Source organism: Colobus angolensis, unplaced genomic scaffold (assembly GCF_000951035.1).
Source record: "Colobus angolensis palliatus isolate OR3802 unplaced genomic scaffold, Cang.pa_1.0 Scaffold517, whole genome shotgun sequence".
Classification (NCBI taxonomy): Eukaryota; Metazoa; Chordata; class Mammalia; order Primates; family Cercopithecidae; genus Colobus; species Colobus angolensis.
In genome coordinates, this window is record NW_012118677.1 from 845,819 (window position 1) to 867,428 (window position 21,610).

Sequence of the window (21,610 nt, forward strand, 5' to 3'; positions counted from 1 at the left end):
AAAAAAAAAAAAAAAAAAAGAGGTTCACTAATATTTTTTCTTAATCAGTTGCAAAAGTTATTCCCAAAAGAGACTGCATAAAATATTATCCAGCCAATGAAAATTTAGGGAACAGTTCCTGTTTATAGTATGTATATGTATTATTTTTAATGAAAAATGGGTGAATTTTGTTTTTGTAAAGGCATGTACATCAAGATGAATTTGTAGTGCCTCCTGAAAACAATATTATTTCAGAGATTCTCTACAGTTTGATCATTGTGAAGGGAGTTGCGTTATGTAGACTTTCAGATCTGTGTCTCAGTGAGAGGTAGATCCCTCTGGATGTTTGGTGCTAATATTTTACTGTACATAAAATTCCCCTAGAGAACTGAATTAAAGATGCTGATTTTCATTCTAACAGCTGGGGATGGAGCCCAGGTAGCTGGAATTTTACCTGTACCCAGGAATTTCTGATGTGAAAACTACACAGAACAGACTAAGAAAGTTTTCTAGGTTCCCTAAATGCTATTTGAAAATGTAATGAGGAAAAAACAGCGTTATCTTACCAGCTTTTAATACTAAAATGGATGGCTCTTCCTTGAATTCTTTTATTTCAGACTTCTAATTAAGTTGAGTGACAACCATGTTTGATTTTTTCCCCCTTGTCTCTGATAATTAACATAGGCAAAGCTACTGAAGTAAAGGTCAACATTAGGGTAAATATCAACCAGGGAACGTAGAAGGAGCCCTTGATAATGGCTGTGAAATATCAAGAAACAATATGGCCGAATAGCAGGAGGTTGAGGACGCAAGTAAAGCACGTGTCCAGGCCAGTCTGTTTTGAATAAAGGCTTTGGCATCAGTCTTCAGTCTGAAGACCAGTAAGAAATCACAGTCTCTCTCCTTAATTGCAGTTATGAAAAATGCAGGAAAACATTTCAACCTAAAATGCTAATGTTCTTTCGGCCATGACTGTGTCTGTGTGCACACTAATCACTTTCAGCAGTTGCAAATATAAGGATGGAAGTTTTCTACCCTGCATTGATAAAATCCAAATTGGCAATTTGTTTAAAATGGTTATTTGGGCCAGATTCAGTGCCTACTCAAAGAAATGTGTTGGGTCAGGAGGATGTGAGTAACACATAAAATAATGATTGCATGGCCTTTATTAAAGGTATTTTATTATGTATAATGCATTCTGAAGCAGAAATGTAAAAGATGACAAATCCATTATTCATTCTTTTTTCATATTCATACAGATAGGACTATAATGAAAATTGGTCTTCTGCCATGGGCATAACTGTGAATCCTTCAGTAATAAAACAAATGTTTTCTAGGACCAGGTGATTTATATGCAAAAAACATCTTTACAAAGCAAATTTTGTCTAAAAAACAAGGCTCTTATTTTTAAAGGAGCTGTGCTGTATTGGCAAGGCCATTGGGTTGTTTATTGACGTTATATTAGATACATCTCAGGAAACTTCATTATAAAATGGTACTAATCCTCCATAAGTGTTTTAATCAATTTATATTTATTCATTTTAAAAATAAATAGAGAAAAACCCTTGTTCTCTTTCAGTGAGCCAAGAGCAATCACTCAGAGCTGAACAATAGAAAATGTGGAAAGTATTGTTCTTTTTAGGTATTCAGCTGGTTAAACTTTGAAATCTGTGTATTAAGCATAGCAAATATAAACTCATTGAATTTCTGAATTAAGCAGTGTGTGTTTTCATTTGATTATGTTTAAGAAACAGTTTAAAATATTAGTTGACAGGTAAGCTCTACTTTAATGGATCCATTGTTTTGAAGTAGTTATTATTTGGTAGAATACTATACTCCACATGATGGAATCTAATAAGTAACAGCTTGGAGAGAACAGATTTTATCTTTCAGTGGAAAATGTTATCAGTGCAATTTTTATTGTATGTCTAAGGCATTTTGGTATTGTCTAACTTTAATGATTTAAGAAAACCTTAGGTACTAACTGCAAAGACATCAGAATTTCAGAAGTAGGTAAAACTGGTAAGTTGCACCTGTACATAATCACTTGTTAAACTCAGAGTATGGTCATCATTTCTCTTCTGCCTGAGCTGAGAACTAGATGTAAATGTGAGTCTAGATGAAGGAATATAGTGGTAGGTTAGCCACTGCATTCTCAATGCTCAGTTCTGCCGTGGGCAGTTAGAATTAACTGTTGGAAGACGCATGATTCTCCTGACAGTGGAATCTACCATCAATGGGTCATGCTGTTTGGAGACTAGGTTAATTGAAAATAAGAGAAATCATTGCACTTCATTTCTTAAATTATCTGACCTCATTTAGCAAACTAATATACTGTTTATCCTAGTAATAAATCAATATGTATGGTTGTCCATAAATGTTAGGCACTTTCCAGGGAAGAAAATAACCTCCGGACTTGTTCACTAAACTGTAGACAGAATCATTTAAGCAATTAAAGTTGTTGAAGTTGACTTTTCAGACCCTAATCCGTAGTGACATCAACAGCTACTCAGCTGCTAAATAAAGAGGGCACATGTGTGGGCTCTCCCACAGTCTCTCTGCCACACATACACAAATATGAAATTAGTAAAGACTTCAAATATTATTTAATTACCATAACTATGAAGCCTAGAATTATAGAATTGACAGCATAAAAATAACCTGATCCAGTCTCTTAGTTGTATAGATAGCCAGACTCAGTGGCTCACGCCTGTAATCCTAGCACTTTGGGAGGCTGAGGCAGGTGGATCACTTGAGGTCAGGTGTTCGAGACCAGTCTGGCCAACATGGTGAAACCCATCTCTACTAAAAATACAAAAATTAGCTGGGCATGGTGGCGCACACCTGTAATCCCAGCTACTTGGGTGGCTGAGGCACGAGAATGGCTTCAACCCAGGAGGCGAAGGTTGCAGTGAGCTGAGATTGCACCTTGTACTCCAGCCTGAGTGACAGAGCAAGACTCTGTCTCAAAAAATATATATAGAGATAGATAGATAGTTACATAGATAGATAGATAGGCAATTACCCTACCAAAAATGACAAAATTGATATGAGTTGGATTATAAATTGGCTCTTACGAAATAGGTGCTCCATAATTGTTCAAGACACCTACATTTTTCAAGAGTCTGGTCCTGTTGATAAGACCCTGGTTTTAACTTTCTTGTACTTGTGTTTAACTTAGAAATTGCCTTAAGCACAGAAAAATCAAACAATAATAACTGAACTGAATTGGAGAATAGAAATTAGAGACCGAGGCCTCTCTGAGTTGTGGAAAGGTGGATAGGTAAGTGAGGGTCCAGGATAGGTAAGTGGGGGTCCAGAAGAAAGTGGATCTATCACCCAGTGAATCAGGAACCAGGGCAGAAGCCATGAGAGCTAAAGGGTCACAGAGGAAAAGTACAAGACAATTTAGAAAAAGAGATACCACTAGGGCCTCCTCCTTCCCCTTAGGTAGAAGATTAAGTTGAATTCACAAGGAACCGAGGAGTCTATCTAATCTGGTTGCTGTTGCCTTTGTAAACCAGATGTTCAGCTTGGCAGAACATCCACCAACCTTAGCACTGTCGCCCACACTGATTTTGAGAACAAAGAGGAATTCTCATAAGGGAATGTTGTAGGAAGGAGTTTATGAAGACATCTGTAAGAATAAAAACGTAGTCCTGTTTCATGTTCATGACGAGTAGTATCAGAGAGTATTTATAAGTGCGTTGTACCTATTCCAATGTGATAGATAAAATTAAGTCCTTACAACCTCAGAAATAATTTTATTCTTGACCCTTAACCTCCCAATGTAGATGTGAATACAAATGATACATAGAACAGTTACATATCAGGGATTAAATAGCAGAGTGATTACTTTCTATTCAATAAAGTTAAAATATCTTTTTAAAATAGTGGTAATAGACAAAAAGAAGCTACTAATTTTTAAAATCTATAATCTATAATATTACTACTCTGGCTTCTACATGTCTCTCCTTCTTACTTGACTCCAGCCACACTCACCTCCTCACTATTCCTTGAACACATCAGGATAGAAAGACCGTGATGGATAATGCCTTTGCCTTGGTTGTTTTCTCTGGCTTGAATATTTTCTCCCCATCTATCTATTAAGACTAGCCTCCTCATCATCTTTAAGTCACCTTCTTAGAGAGACCTGCCCTGGCCTGGCCCCTCTGTGTACTATTATAATGTATCTCCCCCAGCAACCAGGACTCCTCACCTTTCTTATCATGATTGCTTTTTTCCCCCCGTAGCACAATTTTACCTTCTACTATAAGAGATCATTTACTTATATTTTTTGTCTGTTCTCTCTTACTAGAATATACAAGTTCCACAAGGGCAAAAGTATTTGTCTAGTTTGCTTACTTATTTTTCCTCAAAGCCTAGAACTGTCTAGAGCATAGTAAATGCTCAGTCACTGTTTTTAATGAATAAATGACCATATGAATATTGACTTTTCAAGATAAAAATTTGGGTTTATTCCCCTAGATTTAACCTACATACTGTGCTTTTTCATAATCAGGATCTGCTCATACGTCAGTTTTCGTGCTTTTCATTTTCACGCTCTCTCCCTTAGAGAGAGAGATTCAAATAAATCTACCCTAGATGAATGGTCTGTGGGGAATAGTCCTCTTCCTCCAGAGGCTTCAAATAGAGCAACATTAGGGTCAGTCTTGGCATTTAAGTCTCAAAGAAATTCAGACTTACTCTGAGAGAGATATATAGATTAGATAAAAGTATGAGTAAAAGAGAGATTATATTTCTAAGCAACAGAAATTCCATATCACAACAAACCATGTCCGGATAGTCAAGAGATAATATCAGAAAAAAAAATCTTCACTGAGGCCAAGATGAGGTTCCCTTGAAGCTGACCAAAATAAGGATGGTCAATTTACTATTATTTCTGCAAGATATATTTTTTTCTAATGTCTATGGACAGATAATGATTAAAATTCAGGGCATCAATCCCCACAAGTATGCAGTATACCTAAGTAACAAGCATGCATATGTACTCCCCTGAATCTAACATAAAACAATTTTTAAAAATTCAGGGCTTGTTTGTGTAGGTCCTATCAGAAAAGCCAACATGGTAGGATTCTTATTTTAGTATCCCAACAGGCATATTCTGGGAGAAGGATGCTAACACTGAGATGCACATTCCAAGAAATCTGAGATAACAGAAAACCATCACCCCCGTCTTAATCCATTTGAGCTGCTGTGGCAAAATACTGTAGATTGGGAGTCCTGTAAACAACAGAAATTGATTTCTTATACTTCCAGGGGCTGGGAAGTCCAAGATCAAGGCTCTGGCAGATTTGGTGTCTGATGAGGGCCCATTCCTGGTTCATAGATGATGCCTTCTAACTGTGTCTTCATATGGTGAAAGGGACAAAGCGGCTCTCTGGGGTCCCTTTTACAAGGACACTTAATCCTATTCATGAGGGTTCTGGTCTCATGCCCTAATTACCTCCCAAATGCCCCATCTCCTAACATTATCACCTTGGACATTATGATTTTAACATGAATTTGGTGGGCACACAAATATTTAGACCACAGCACCATCGTTAACCTTGCTATGTGGCTTATCAGCCCTTCTGTAGGCAGTGGACCATCCGGGCTGGGAGCCATACGATGCCCTTTTCCTCTGACCTTAACATGCTGTCCCTTCATAGATGCCACACTCTGTTCAAAGACACAACCATACCTTCTGAAGCCCCAACCATTTAGTAGGCAGAGAAGTGGTCCAGTTAAACCTATACAGTTGCCCCAAAGATCTTCCTAAAGTTCAAATGCACTGGGCACGGTGGCTCACGCCTGTTATCCCAGCACTTTGGGAAGCCGAGGTGGGCGGATCACAAGGTTAGGAGATCGAGACCATCCTGGCTAACACGGTGAAACCCTGTCTCTACTAAAAATACAAAAAAAAATTTAACTGGGCATGGTGGCGGGTGCCTGTAGTCTGAGCTACTCAGGAGGCTGAGACAGGAGAATGGCGTGAACCTGGGAGATGGAGCTTGCAGTGAGCCGAGATCACACCACTGCACTCCAGCCTGGGTGACAGAGCAAAAATAAAATAAAATAAAATAAAAAATTAAAGGTTCAAATGCAAGTAGTACCCTTCTTTTCTTGAAATTCTGTAGTGATTTCTCCCATAGCTTCAAATTATTTGGCTTGCTACAAAGCATTCTTTATGATATGGTCTTTGTCCTGGCTTGATTGCATTCTTGGTAGTCATTGATTTCCTCCTATCTCCTGTGGCCCTAAATAAGTGCTTTGCCCCTTTTGCCATATGATGACACAGCTAGAAGTCACCATCTATGAACAAGGAAGTGGGCCCTCTCCAGATACCAAATCTGCCAGAGCCTTGATCTTGGGCTTCCACTGATCTCCTATGTGTCTCTCCCAACACGTGATGGACTCCCACAGGATAAGAGTTATACCTTATTCATACCTTATTCATCCTCAGTGCTAGGCTTGTGGAGATTCTTAGTAAGTACTGGTTCAGTGGCTGAATGGCTAAATGGAAATGTGATGTTGCTAAACTCTAATATGGCTGGTTTTTCTTTCCTCAAGGACTTTGGCATTATGTTCCTGCACCACCTTGTGTGTATTTTCTTGATTACCTTTTCATATGTCAACAATATGGCCCGAGTAGGAACGCTGGTCCTTTGTCTTCATGATTCGGCTGATGCTCTTCTGGAGGTAAAAGTTTTCTTTCATCTTTAAGAACACAAAATCCAAAATTTAGGAAGTCCCTAATCTCATTAACTCTTCAATGTTATGCTAGATGGTGCTTGGGTACAATAGTAAATAACTGCCTTGAAACTACAGTGTTTCTTTGTAGGTTAAACTGGTGAAAATGAGATTTTAAATTAGTATGTAAGCTTTTTTTTTTTTTTTTTTTGAGACAGAGTCTTGCTCTGTCACCCAGGCTGGAGTGCAGTGGCGCGATCTCAGCACACTGTAAGCTCCGCCTTATGGGTTTACGCCATTCTCCTGCCTCAGCCTCCCGAGTAGCTGGGACTACAGGCGCCCGCCACCTCGCCCAGCTAGTTTTTTGTATTTTTAGTAGAGACGGGGTTTCACCGTGTTAGCCAGGATGGTCTCGATCTCCTGACCTGGTGATTCGCCCTCCTCGGCCTCCCAAAGTGCTGGGATTACAGGCTTGAGCCACCGCGCCTGGCCAGTATGTAAACTTTTATACAAAAAAAATTGTTAATAAAATGCTGAAAACCTTTACTAATCCATACTTAAGAAATGAATGTTTTTACAAAGGAAAATCATTATTTGATTAGGTTTTGTTTGATGTGTTGTAACTTTTACCCTGATTTATTGGGAAATTTTGTAAAACTCAGTTTGGGTACTGATGGAAGTTATACATCCCGGTAAAATTAAGTAGGAGTCATCATTTTTATTGCCAATACACATTTTCCTAATGTTTTTACAGTGAAAAGTGCATACGAATTGCAAATTTTATGTAGAAACTATGTTTTCTATATATGAAAGTATAAAGAATATCTGTGGAAATATTGGTCATATATGAATTGGTTACTATTATTTAGAATTCTTAAAGTGGTAAAATAAATAAAAATGTTCTAGCATATTTCAAAAGGTAAAATCCCAAGGAAAATTGTGATGTGATATTTACTTTTAACTATGGCTCCTGTGAAGAGTCATACTCAATAATGTTAATCATTAAAGTCTTTGCATTTTATATTAAGAAATTAATATAACTGGTCAGAATTACCTTATAAGAGTACAAAGCCTATGTAGAAATGGTTCTTACAATCTGATCTGAATTCTGATTTTTTTTTCCTTTAGGCCCACCATTTTGCTTTAAGTGCTTTGTTTTGCCACCTTTGAAGCAATTACTATACTATGAATGTAGACTAAACATACCCTCAAATAATGATCTGTCATTGCAATATAAGCAGAATTCTATGCTATAAAATTTGAATCTACTATAAAGACAATTAAGGTTTGAGGTATATACAGCACTTTGTTAAAAAAACTCTGGTCCTTTCATGTTATAAAATAGAAAAATAGACCTAATGGGCTAGATAAGGCAAATGATAATTTGTTGCTATGATTTTTAAGTGATTCAAGCTAACCTCTATTCAATATATTTTTAATAGGAGAAATCTAATTAGTATAAAGAAATATAGTAAGTATAATCAATAATATAGATTGCTTATATTGCAATCCCCTGGAAATGAGTTACCATTTGGTTAAATCTTAAGTTTGCTTGAATGTAGAAATTTATGCTGCAACCTAAGGCTGTACAATCAATCCTGTACAATTAGCCAACTGCATTGCCTGTGGAAATGGCTGGCATGATGCTTGGTAGTGCCATGGGGTAGATTCAGAAAGTTTCTAATCAAGTTCCACTTGTATCCAGAAAAAAAAATTCAGAAATCTCGGTCATGTGGCTTAAAAACAAATGTTCTTCATCACCTAGATTCTCTTTAACATTATAAAAATAAATAACACTTAGAGTATTCAATTAATGAGATAGGTCACCTGTCACCTCCTCAACATGTTATCTTATGGCCTAGACATTTCTGAAAAGTTTGTGTTTAAAGCTTACTTATTGAATACTGGTGAAAAAATGTAAAAGAAAAATTTCATGATTTACCTAGCCAGAAGAAAGTAAAAGGTACCTTTTAACATAGTTTATGGTATTACCCCTGAAGTGTTCATGAAATTAAAAGCTTATAATCCTAACTTCCACGCAGTCAATAGATATTTCCCCTTAGGAATACATTCCTCTCATAGCTTTGCGCTTTATTTAAATCTTTTAAATTATAGCTTCTGTGGATAATGTCAACAATCTTTTCAAATCTGACTCAGTTAATTTAAGTTTCCAAGAAGTAGAAAATAACATTATAAATTCAGAAGACATCATCAATTTATAACCCTGTGTGTAGGTGCTGTGAATTCTATGTAAAAATGTAAAAAGAGATGATTAAGCAAAATTATGTTTTCAGTCTCACCTGTTTTTAGAATCATTTGTAAAAAAGTAGATGGTAGAGAAAGGGATGTGATTTCTTCCCTAATTTATAATATAAAAAGTCTTCACTTAAATCGCTGTCATAAATTATGAGAGTACTTTTCACAGACCCTTTGAGCATTAGTGGCTTTCGTCTAAAAATGACCCATTCATGTAACTTTGAAAATTCTACCTAAATGGATTAGTTGAAATGACATGATCTTGACACTTTCTTCATTTCTAAGTTCGTGAGAATAAGCCAGAAAAGCATCTCCCAGAGTATTCCTTGTGCCTGTTTAGAGAAAACCTATAATTTTAAGGAGAAAGGAAGAAAAACACAGAAAACTCAATATATTCTATATAAAGTTTGTAGCCTCAGTATTTGAGATTCATAAAAAGGTTTAAAGGATTATCCAGCACTTCTGTTTGAACTGTTATACCAGATTTCTGTTTTGGTGTCTCTGGCTTGCTAATATCATCTATGTTGTAAGAATTGCTTATTTTTCTCTCTGTTTTTCTGAAATCAACCATACAATTGAATTTTTCAGGTTGCTGAATATTTTATTAAATCTGTAACAGTCAGGAATTCTACTTACGGCTAATGCTGCCTCTCACTCAGCTTGTGGGTAATTTATAAATGCTGATGCATGATGTATGACATTTCAGTCACAGGCAATTTTATGCATCTGATAAAGTATATCTTAGACTCATGCATATTGAAAGAAACTTTTTATTATCAGTATAACTACATTAATATGTCACATTCCTTTCTTTCATAGGCTGCCAAAATGGCAAATTATGCCAAGTTTCAGAAAATGTGTGATCTCCTGTTTGTTATGTTTGCCGTGGTTTTTATCACCACACGACTGGGTATATTTCCTCTCTGGTGAGTATGCCAGTCTTCTTCCTAATAGAGCCACCCTTTCCAAATAAGCTTTCTGAACCATTTTCCTTTTGAACTTTACCGTAAGTATTTAGAGGTTTAAATATGTTCGGGGAGGGGAATACCTCAAGAAACTGCTTGATTTCTTCTTCCAGAAGAGGGTGGCACTCTTTACTAATGATTTCCACAGAATAGTTGGAAAAGGATGTGGCTTGCATGGGTTCTGAAGTTACAGAAAGCCATCTGTCATAGAAGGCACTAGTCTAGAATATGACTCAGGAACCTCAGCCATGAAGGTTGGAATTAAGAAAGAAACTGTAGTGTTGCAAACAAGTATATAACAGGAATCTCCTGTACCACGGGTTCACAAAGGGTTGTCCCTGGATTAGTGGCAGCAGCATCACCTGAGAACCTGTTAGAAATGCACATTCTCGACCCCACCCAAGACCCACTGAGTGATAAACTCTGGAGATGAGTCCTGGCAATGTGTTTTAATAAGCCTTCCTGATGATTCTGCTGCATATTAAAGTTTGAAAACCACTATCCTAGGTAATTTTCATCAGCTATATACCATTCTAACCAAATAGTCTTTGAATTATATACAAAGTCTCTTCCAGCTTTGTGTTACTTGGCAAATATGCCTTTCATGTTTCTTCCAACTTACTAAAGAAAAATGTTGACCAAGAGGGATTCCTGGTCCACCCCTGAAGAATTTCTTTAGATTGACCTCAGTCCCCCAAACACCAGTCTTCCTGTATGATTTTTCTACTCATTACTAAGCCTTCTAACTGTTAGATTGTCATGCCTGCTATTTCCCCACCTTGGTTAAGGTACATAAAAGAGTTTTGTCAAAGGTCTTAAGGAATTCAGGATTTATTCTGTTGAGTCACTCCCCGCACAGATAGAGGCAGAGTCAGGAAAAGAATGTGAAGTTGGATTTCAGAAAACCTTTGCTGACTCCTGGGTCTTCATTCTAAGTACTTGCCCCCATCTGTGTGATTAGCCATCTACAACAGTAAGCTTACCAGTCTAGAATATCCATTCTTTGCATTTTCCATATTGTTTAGGCGTGGACTTTAAAATTCCAATGAACTACCATTTTCTGTGTGTATTTAGTGAAAATTTACTGGGCATTTGCTGCGTTACCAGCACTGGGATGGTACTGGTAATGCTGATAATTCAGTTAGACATAGGGCTGCCCTTGGGGTACTTGCAGTTGAATTCCTACAAGTCCTTTTAATATTCTGGTTTATAATTTGGGGTATGGGGTGGGGGAGGCCAGAGATTATAAATTTTTTTTGCAAACATTTACTGGACATAGGTAACATAGATGGATTATCAATATTTAAATAGTTTTGTTGCACTTACTGAGCAACTCTGTTGGCTAAATTACACATTATAGCAAATAGAGTATTTGTGTGAAATAGCGACTCACCTGTGGAGGGTAAGGTGTAATGGAGGTAGATTAGACTTTAGTTTTAAGAAGCATTTCATAGACCTATTTCTCCTTCAAAGACTGTGCTTTAGGTAGAAGAAACAAAATTATTTCCCCTGCCCTATATTCCTTTTTGTTTTCAACCCATTTCTTTGTATTCACCAACAATATCTTCCAGGTTCCTCTTGACTATATTTGAATTCATCATGGGTCATCAGAATATTGGTAGTTGATGGGTTTAGTAACAGTTGGCTTATTGTCTGTTGTGTCATCAATCCATGGTCCTCAAAGACAGCATACACCATGATTAGCCTTTTAAGAACTATGTACTGCTCCTCCAGACTTCACTTCCAGTCACAATACATCCTTCTAGAACAACCCTATCCAACAGAAATATAATGCAGGCTTTATAGTAACACAATATTTTCTAGTAGTCGTACTAAAAGTTTTTTTTTTAAAGATGAAAGGTGATATTCACTTAAATAACATATTTAACTCAGTATATTCAAAATAGTATTTTTTTTTAAGACAGAGTCTTAAAAAAACCTGCCCTGTCACCCAGGTTGGAGTGCAGTGGCACAATCTCGGCTCACTGCAATCTCTGCCTCCCAGGTTCAGGTGATTCTTTGGCCTCAAGTAGCTGAAACTATAGCACGTGCCACCATGCCCGGTGTAATTTTTTTTTTTTTTTTTTTTTAGAGAAACAGAGTTTCACCGTGTTGGCCAGGCTGGTCTCAAAATCCTGACCTCAAGTGATCCACCTGCCTTGGCCTCCCAAAGTGCTGAGATTACAGGCATGAGCCACCGTGCCTGGCCCAAAATACTATTTAACATTATCAACACATTAATATTAAAATGTTTTGAGTATCTACATTCTTTTTTTTTTTTTTGAGACGGAGTCTCGCTCTGTCGCCGGGGCTGGAGTGCAGTGGCCAGATCTCAGCTCACTGCAAGCTCCGCCTCCCGGGTTCCCTCCATTCTCCTGCCTCAACCTCCGGGGTAGCTGGGACTACAGGCGCCCGCCACCTCGCCCGGCTAGATTTTTGTATTTTTTAGTAGAGACGGGGTTTCACCGTGTTAGCCAGGATGGTCTCAAGCTCCTGACCTCGTGATCCGCCCGTCTCGGCCTCCCAAAGTGCTGGGATTACAGGCTTGAGCCACCGCGCCTGGCCCGTATCTGCATTCTTTTAATTTATATTAAATCTTTGAAATTCAGTGTATATTTCACATTACCACACATCTAGATTTAGTTTAACTACATTTCAAGTGTTCAGTAGCCACATGTGGCTCACTTACTGGACAGTGCAGTTCCAGAAAAGAACACCTATTACAGTCTTTTACAGTGACCAGATTCTACACATTTTCTGGGGTCTGCATATCTTGGTTGACATTCTTAAGTTTGCTGTTTGCTACATCCGTACGAGTCAGGAGAGTATACTGGTTAGCTGGGACGTTTGGACCAGTGTGCGTGGGTTCAAATCCTGCCTCCACTGCTTAACACCTTTGTGCTGAAGTTTCCTCATCTCTTAAATAGAAATGATGATGATGCCCAATCACAGCATAGTCGTAAATATTAAGTGATTTTATGTCTCTATAGAGCTAAGAAACATGTCAGGTTCATAGTAATTGTTACGTAAGTATTGGCTTGTTAAGTGAGATTATTTATTTAACATGAAAAGAGAGATCTTTTAGGAAATGAGTAAGAAAAAAAGAACAATAACTCAATAGAAGTATTTGGAGTGGCTCTGAACTGGCACAGTTCAGAAAAATATAAATGACAAAATTATAGAAAGATTTAAACTTACCATAAGTAAAGAAAGCAAATTGTAACTTCTGGGAATACAGTCATGTACCATATAGCTACGCTTCTTGGCCAATGATGGACCGCATATATGACAGTGATCCTACAAGATTATAATGGACCTAAAAAGTTCCTGTGACAGCATCATAGCACAGTGCATTCATTACTGATGTATTTGTGTTGATGCTGCTGTAAACCAACCTATTGCACTGCCAGTCACTCCTCATTCTTCCCTGCTACAATCCCCTGGTAATCACTAACCTGCTTTCTGTCTCTGTGAACTTACATTTTGTGGTCATTTTATATAAATGGTTTCATGCAATATGTGATCTTTTATAACTGAGTTCTTTCCGTTTGCTGATGCTTTCACGGTTTGTCCATGTTGTAGCATGTATCAGTACTTCATTCTTTCTTATTGGTGAATAATATTTTATTGTATGGATATACCACATTTTATTTATCTGTTTGTCAGATGACAGACTTCAGGATTGTTTCTACTGTTTGGCTATTGTTAATAATGCTGCTATTAATGTTTGCATACAAGATGTGGTGTGAATACACATTTTCAATTTTCATAGGCATATGCTTAGGAATGGAATTGCTGGATTACGTTGTAACTCTAACTTTTTGAAGAACTACCAAATGTTCTTTTTCTTTAGAGCTAGGACAAAAAGTTTAAAAAAAAAAAAAAAAAAAACAGGGTCTTCCTCTGTTGGCCTGGCTGGGCTGCAATGGTGCCATCATAGCTCGTTGCAGCCTTGAACTCCTAAGCTCAAATGATTCTCCTGCCTCAGATACTCGAGTGTCTAGGACTACAGGTACGTGCCACAATACCTAGCTGATTTATTTATTTGTAGAGACAGGGTCTCACTACATTGCCTAGGCTAGTCTTGAACTCCTAGCCTCAAGCGATCCTCCAGCCTAGGCTTCCCAAAGTGCTGGTATTACAGGTATGAGCCACTGCACCCCGCCCACCAAACTCTTTTACAAAGTTGCAGCACCATTTGACATCTGACCAGCAATGTATGAAAGTTCTACTTTCTCCACTTCCTTGCCAACACTTACTATTTTTTGTATTGTATTCATTTTAGTGAGTATTAAATGGTATCTTATTGTAGTTTTAATTTGCATTTCAAATTATTTACCCGTTTGTAATTTGGTTATTTGTCTTTTTATTGTTGTCAAAGTTTATGTATGATTATATATCTGAATGATGAGTATAATAATGTATATGATATATAAAGGACTTACCCAATATATAATTTGCAAATGCTTTCTCCCTTACTGAGGGTTGTCTTTCACTTCCTTGATGATGTCCTTTGAAGCACAAAAGCTTTTAGATTTGATAAAGTTTGTCTATTTTTTCTTTTGTCACCCGTGTTTTTGACGTCGTAAGAAACCGTTGTCAAATCCAAGGTCATGAAGATTTACTCCTATTTCTTTTTCCTAAGAGTTTTCTAGTTTTAACTCTTCCATTTAGGCCAATGCTCTGTTTTGGGGTGATTTTTGTGTATGGTGGAAGGTAGGTATCCAAGTTCATTCTTGTGTGTGTGGATATTCAGTCATCCCCACACCATTTCTCGATTGGGTATTGATTTTATTGTGATCATCTTCAGCACATAACTCTAACGAAGCGAACTTGTGTTTGTCACATTCCTCATTTACTGCCCTTTACTGGCTTTAATTCATTTCCACCTCTTAGCGTCACACTATATTTTATCTGTGGCCTGCTTCCTAGGTTGACTCATTCGTCCTGCCTGGGAACTCTTCATCCTGTCTAATAAGCCAAGAGGTGAGACACATCTGCACAGCCCTTTCCTCTTCTCTCCAAGCTGGGATGCTATCCAAGGAAGTGTTGATTATTTCTGTCCAGAGGACATCTGGGATGCAACCCTCCCACACACAGGCCACCAAAACTGATCTCTCCACTGCTCCTTCCTGATGATATCACTGTCCTCTGTGGTCTCCCTGTGTAGATGGTTCCAGCCAATGCCTGGCCTTGCTGTTCCTAGGACATGACTTACCCCAGAAAGTGCAATTTTTATATCCACTCTATGCTGCTGTTGGCCCTGCTGACCTGTTTAATGACCCTATTTTGGAGGGGAGGATAAAGAAAGTGGCAACTCTTCCTCTAGCCCATCACTACACTGCCCACAGCCTCACCACAGAATCCCTTGCCTTGCTTTTTCTTGTTCACAGTCTTTCCCGGATTGAGAGATAAGTAGAATATGATGTGGGAAGAGACCTTTGTTGTCAAATAATTCAGCCACCACATGAATAATTCCAGTGGAAGGAAACCCTGCACCTCTAAAGACAGTCCCTTCCAGTTGCACAGTGGCCATTATTAGAGAGTTCTGCCCCAGGCTGTCACAGTTTACCTCCCAATACTTTCTGCGTTTTGGTCCTAGTTCTGACCCTGGAACTATATACGGTGTCTAATTCTGGTTCTGTACCTCAGCCCAGCAAATACTCGAAAAAAAAAAAAAAAATTCTTACTCCCCCCTTTCCTGTTATCTTCATCAAGGTAAACATTGTAAATTCCTTCAGTCACCTTTTTCTCTGGCTTTCATGCTGGTCTTTTCTGATTCTGAATTTTATTGTATCAAATCATCTGGGAACATTACATCAGTTCTTCAAAATGTAGTTTTCTCTACTATTTGTCTTAATAATACCTTGTTATTTTGAATCAGTATTTGTATGATTATATCATATAATGACTGTGAAATAATCTTGCTAATACTGTTACGGGTTTCCTCCAGGTACATGTGATGATAATCTTTGTATAGAAGCATCATCTTCTCCCATTTTGCTAACATATGAAACTCTGAAATTGTAACTTCATAATATGACCATCCTGGAAGCCAAGATAATGTGTCTTTATTTCCTGTTCTCGGTAACAACATTCTTCTTCCATAATTACATACCTTTTTGCTAAAACCTGAGCAAACATATGAATAAGTTTACTGTATCAAGAGTTTTACTGCTTTAGCAGTTTTATCAAATAATCACATATTTAGTGTCGCTCAGAATTTATCTGGTAGGAATTCTTTCCTAACACATCCTTACATAATTTGATTGTTCTTTTATTAAATGACATCTGTGGAATCAGGTAGTTTCATTGTTGATATAATTAACAGCAGACTTTCTTATCAGTATCTCCTTCAAATACATATTTTTCCCAGATGGTGCTGTATATAGTCAAGATCAAATTTTAGCCAAGTCTTTATTTATCATATACTTTTAAAGATTTGGGTTTGTAGTCAGTATTTAAAAGCTTCAATAATATATATTGGATACTTGTTGCACTACTATTACCAAACAAGCAATCACTGGTGCCCCACCGACTTGCCATCACTCAGAGTGTTAAAAGTTTAAATATTTTCTCTTGTGTTTAAATTTCTGGAAAGTCATGTCTAGTTAGCTCTCCTCAACTCAAAAATCGATGCATTTTAGCCTTTACTTTGTAGTCACACAGTCAATGATCTGATCCTTTTTGAGAGTAAATCTACGCCTCATTGTAAGCTGTTACAATTTTCATTGATCTGCAGTTCTCTCTTATAGTCCACTTATATGTAATCTCTACGTTCCTAACAATTTCCCGTAAAAGCTGTGGTTTTAATATGGCATAGATTGCACTCAAACTCATAACATCCATCAACAGTGCCTTATAGTGCCTACTCAGTAAGTATTTGTTGAGTGAATTAGGTACTCTTTAATTATAAACGGTCTCATGTCCATTTTCTTAGTTGATTTCCTTAAATCTTTGTTAAGTAAGATAGGTGCGATTTCTCCCTTAATACACAGAGAAAGCAGATTCATTTAGTCAATGATTCACTGGGCTCTCTGGACTCTGGTCTCCTAATATCAGTTCAATTCAACAAGTACTTACTATGTTCCATTTGTTCTTTCTACAATGCAATATTCTCTTCTTTAAGGCCATAAAGCATTTGATAAGATACATTTTTGGTGGTAGTTCAATAAAAAAAAAGTCATTTAAAAATGATTGCCTCTGTCATTCTGCCCCAGTCAAGATAACATATTGCAAATATCATCATCTATCAGCGATACATTAGAATCTGATAAAGAAAGGAGCAAATTCACAAAGATGCTGAAAGAGAAGTGGCATGGTACAGTGGCTAGAAAGGCTGCTTGCTTTGAGTCAGATTTCTCCTCCCACACTGTCTAAAGACCAGATGTGTGATTTCTCTGCACTTATGTCCTCATCGGTAAAATAATGGTAAATAGTCTACCTACCTACCAGAAATGTTAAGGATCAAGTGTAATAGTATTTTAAGAACCATAAAATACTTCATAAATATTAGGCATTTTTCAAAATATGCTGTTACTGTTAAATATATAAATTCCCATTATAGCCAAGTGGTCAGAAGTTTTTATTACATTTTATAGCTTCCCACTAGTCTATATTAAGGAATCATAACCATAGATACATCTGAAATAAAATTCTAAAATGGTCTATCCAATTATGAGACTTAAACTGTCTCCCTTTAGTGGCTCCTGTTCTCAGTAGTCAGTGAGCATATAATATTGAAACTGTACTAGTTTGCCGTATTCTCACAGATCCCAAGTGAATGGGCATACCACTATCTCCAGAACCTCTTTCCGTGGCCAGATAATGATTTTCCACATCTCCAGTCATGTCCCATGAAGTGCCAGGGCCTTGGCTACAGGAGGGTTACAGTCAAATGTGTCCCTTTACTGGTCAGCTGCTGTTCGGACAGAAGCATCTGCCTTCTCAGAATGTTGCTTTCTGTTGATCGCTTCACTGAAAAGTAGGGGAATTATCTGTGGATTTGTTCTCTCAGAAGATTTCTACAATAAAAAAAAAAAAAAAAAAAAAAGTTGACCAGGCGCGGTGATTCACGCCTGTAATCCCAGCACTTTGGGAGGCCAAGGTGGGCTGATCACAAGGTCAGGAGTTCGAGACCAGCCTGACTAACATGGTGAAACCCCATCTCTACTAAAAATACAAAAATTAGCAGGGTGTGATTAGCCGGGCGTGGTGGCATGCACCTTGTAATCCCAGCTACTCAGGAGGCTGAAGCAGGAGAATTGCTTGAACCCGGGAGGTGGAGGTTGCAGTGAGCTGAGATCGTGCCACTGCACTCCAGCCTGGCAACAGAGTGAGACTCTGTCTCAAAAAAAAAAACAAAAAACAAAACAAAAAAGTTACAGAGGAGACTCAATCTTCCTTTTACCATTTTCCATGGTAAATGAAAATTCATGTCTATTGAAATTCATATAGACACATAGGAGAAGATATCTTTTTATCTGATTTATTTTTCAAGATGTATTTTACCAAAGTGGCATGGCTTATATGCTTTTCTGAATTGTTGATAAGGAACAGATTAGTCTCAGACTTCACACATTTGAAAAACCTGACTTTTTTTTCATGCAATCCCTCAACAAATTTGCTCTGAAATTTGCCTTGGTGCTGGTCTAGGTTAAATATATTAGAAAGATTTGAAGGATGAAACTTGGTATCTTTTGGACATAAGGTATTTTGGTGTGTTTTTCGTAATTCTTACATCTATCAGCATTAGTTAACACCTTTACAGGATGTGGAAGAGCTAGATGGAAATAATGTGTGTTGAGATGTCTCTTTCAGATGAACATAAAAATTTTAATGTAATTTTAGGGTTGAAGGTCTGGACCAGAGGTCAACAAAGTATGGCCTGTAGGACAAAGCAGCCCACTGCCTGTTTGTATCAGTAAAGTTTTATTGGAACACAACCTTGCCATCTATTAATATTGTCTTTGGCTGATTTCTGCTACAGTGGCATGGCTGAGTAGTTGTGACAGGGTTATGGCGCATAAAGCCTAAAGTATTTGCTCTCTGGTCCTTTGCAGAACAGACTTGCCAACTCTCTGGCTAGGCCATTAAAAATTAGTCTTGTGAGTAATAATAGTGCAGTGGGTGGAGTGAAGTACTAAATGCATTCAGCCTTGGAATAGTCTTTAAAACTGTTGTCCACTTTAGGCAAAAAAAAAAAAAAAAAAAAAAAAAAAAATGCAATTACTCTTTTCTTTTCTTTTTTTTTGAGATGGAGTCTTGCTCTGTCACCCAGGCTGGAGTGCAATGGCGCAATCTCGGCTCACTGCAACCTCCGCCTCCTGGGTTCAAGTGATTCTCCTACCTCATCCTCTCGAGTAGCTGGGATTACAGGCACCCACCACCATGCCCAGCTAATTTTTGTATTTTTAGTAGAGATGGGGTCTCACCAAGTTGACCAGGCTGGTCTTGAGCTCCTTACCTCAGGAAATTACTCCTAATATTGGGAAGGGAGAACAGAATATGCTCTTGATTAAGTAGGCTTTTTCCTTTTGTGACTTGAATCAACAAAAAAAATGCATTGTCACCAGCCGGGCGTGGTGGCTCACGTCTGTAATCCCAGCACTTTGGGAGACTGAGGAGGTCAGATTACCTGAGGTCAGGAGTTCGAGACTGGCCTGGCCAACATGGTGAAACCCCATCTCTACTAAAATTACAAAAATTAGCTGGGTGTGGTGGCACATGCCTGTAATCCCAGCTACTCTAGAGGCTGAGGCAGGATAATTGCCAGAACCTAGGAGGCAGAGGTTGCAATGAGCCAAGATCGTGCCACTGCATTCCAGCCTGGCCGACAGAGCAAGACTCTGTCTCAAAAAAAAAAAAGGTGCATTGTCCTAGTAACACTCTCTGTAGAGAATTAATGTATTAAGTGTTCCTTCCCTCTTTCCCAATCCCTGCAGAGAAGCCTTTACTGGGGGAAGAGAAAAAAATAAAAAGATTGTTTGCTCAAGGTATTATAAGATGTGTTTATCATCTAGGGAGAAAATTCAGTATGACCATTTGCTCTGTTTTAAAAATATCTGAGTGTTGTAATAAAGTCTCATGCTAGGACCAGAGATTTGAAAATTGTGTATTTGACCAGGTATCTCACTTACTTGAGAGAACTGATGCATCTCACTTACTTGAGAGAACCATCGTCAACGATGTTTGTATTTGCTTAGGCTGTTATATAGCACAGTTATGTACTGGGCTAGTGCTCTCCATTCTCACTTCCCATCACCTCCCTGACTTTGGTCTTGGGTCTCTCCTGCCAACTTTCCACTCCCATCCATGCTGAGCTCCTTCTCAACTGTCCTAAGCTCAGCCTTGGGCTGCCGTGTGCCTGCCCTTTGCCTTCTTGACTGTGTGGTGGACCAGTACCATAACCATCCCAGAAACCTTCCCTGCAGAATCCCAGAGCGCAGGGCTCTGTGTTGCTGTCAGAGCAGGCCACCCTGGCCGTGTCCTTTCATTGGCAGAACCTCTTCCATGCCTCTGATGGCAGTGTTGCCAAGGAGACGGAACCACAGGATCATTGGCATCCCTAGAATCCTTCTGTTCCTTGTGGGGCTGTGTCTTATCATATATTATCATTTAACTTTTCGTGTCTTTGTGTCTTGTTTCCCAGACAAGAGAGCAAACACTTCACAAATTCCTCATAGACAAAGAATCATTTCTTCTTTATCGATCTGTTTATCGCACGTTACTGTGAGCCTGCTGTGCATCAGGCACAGTGTGAGTGTTGGGGATGTAGATATTGATTAGGTTATGTGCCCAGGAACAGCTAGCACTAAAAAACCGTCAATAAATACTTGTTTAATGGAGAATGAAATTTTAGAGTTTCCCCTGCAGTTTGGCACAATCACGACTGAGATGTTGCAGCCCACGTGCATCTTTCCTTATGATGCGGAATCGGCCCAGCCGAAGAAGACAAAGACAACAGTGACTTAGTAGCTTTCAAAAGCAGGAGCATCCCAGCCACTGAATTGTTTTGATCAGATAGAAACAGATCAGATGGAAACAGTACTGCTTTTAATAAGTTTAGTAAGTCCTGCCTTTATCCACAACTGGTCGTAAAACAGAAATGCTCAGTTGATAAAGTGGATTGTCAATGAATTGGAAATACATTTGTTAAATGTATTTAAAGAAAATCGCAAAACAGGTAGGTCTACTAAAATGCAAACTCCGACTAGCTGTAACCAGCAGCCAGGTCTGAGGTTTTGATGATTGTGTATTGTATGTTGGCTCCTGAGTGAAGCAAAGAGAGAGGGCAGCATGGGAAGGGAAGGACAAAGGAGAAGTAGCAGGGGGTGGGAAATTATCTGTCCCCTTCCATGCAGTCATCCGAGGAAGAATTCTGAATTCTGGCATAACTATTTTAAATTCTGTATGAGGGACCTGGTGAGTCGTCCCCAGCCACACTTGGGGATTTCTCATCAGGCTTGTTGTCAATTAGGTTCCCAACCTCAAATTCGTAACAAACTCCATGTCTCTCGGGCAAGTTGCAGCCACCAAATATAACTATCTTAAGTCCTTTTTTGAATGGACAACATGTAAACCCACATACAATTTTCACAAACAGTTATGTCTTAGACTACTTTGTATTCTACATAGTCTGAGGCCATGCATTAAAAAGACTTGTTGCAAAATAAATATTTAGTTTGATTTGTTTGGCGACTAATACATTGTGTTGC

The 21,610-nt window shown here is 38.2% G+C and overlaps 1 protein-coding gene across 1 annotated transcript in view; it reads left to right on the forward strand.

The window, feature by feature from the left end:
- CERS6 (ceramide synthase 6) overlaps positions 1-21,610 on the forward strand; it is a gene marked incomplete at its 5' end in the record, with an annotated part of 238,497 nt that overhangs the window by 173,092 nt on the left and 43,795 nt on the right. Inside the window, 2 exons of the mRNA XM_011960590.1 lie at positions 6,553-6,681; positions 9,748-9,854. Of these exons, the coding sequence (XP_011815980.1) occupies positions 6,553-6,681; positions 9,748-9,854 (236 nt within the window). The remainder of the gene's footprint in view (positions 1-6,552; positions 6,682-9,747; positions 9,855-21,610) is intronic.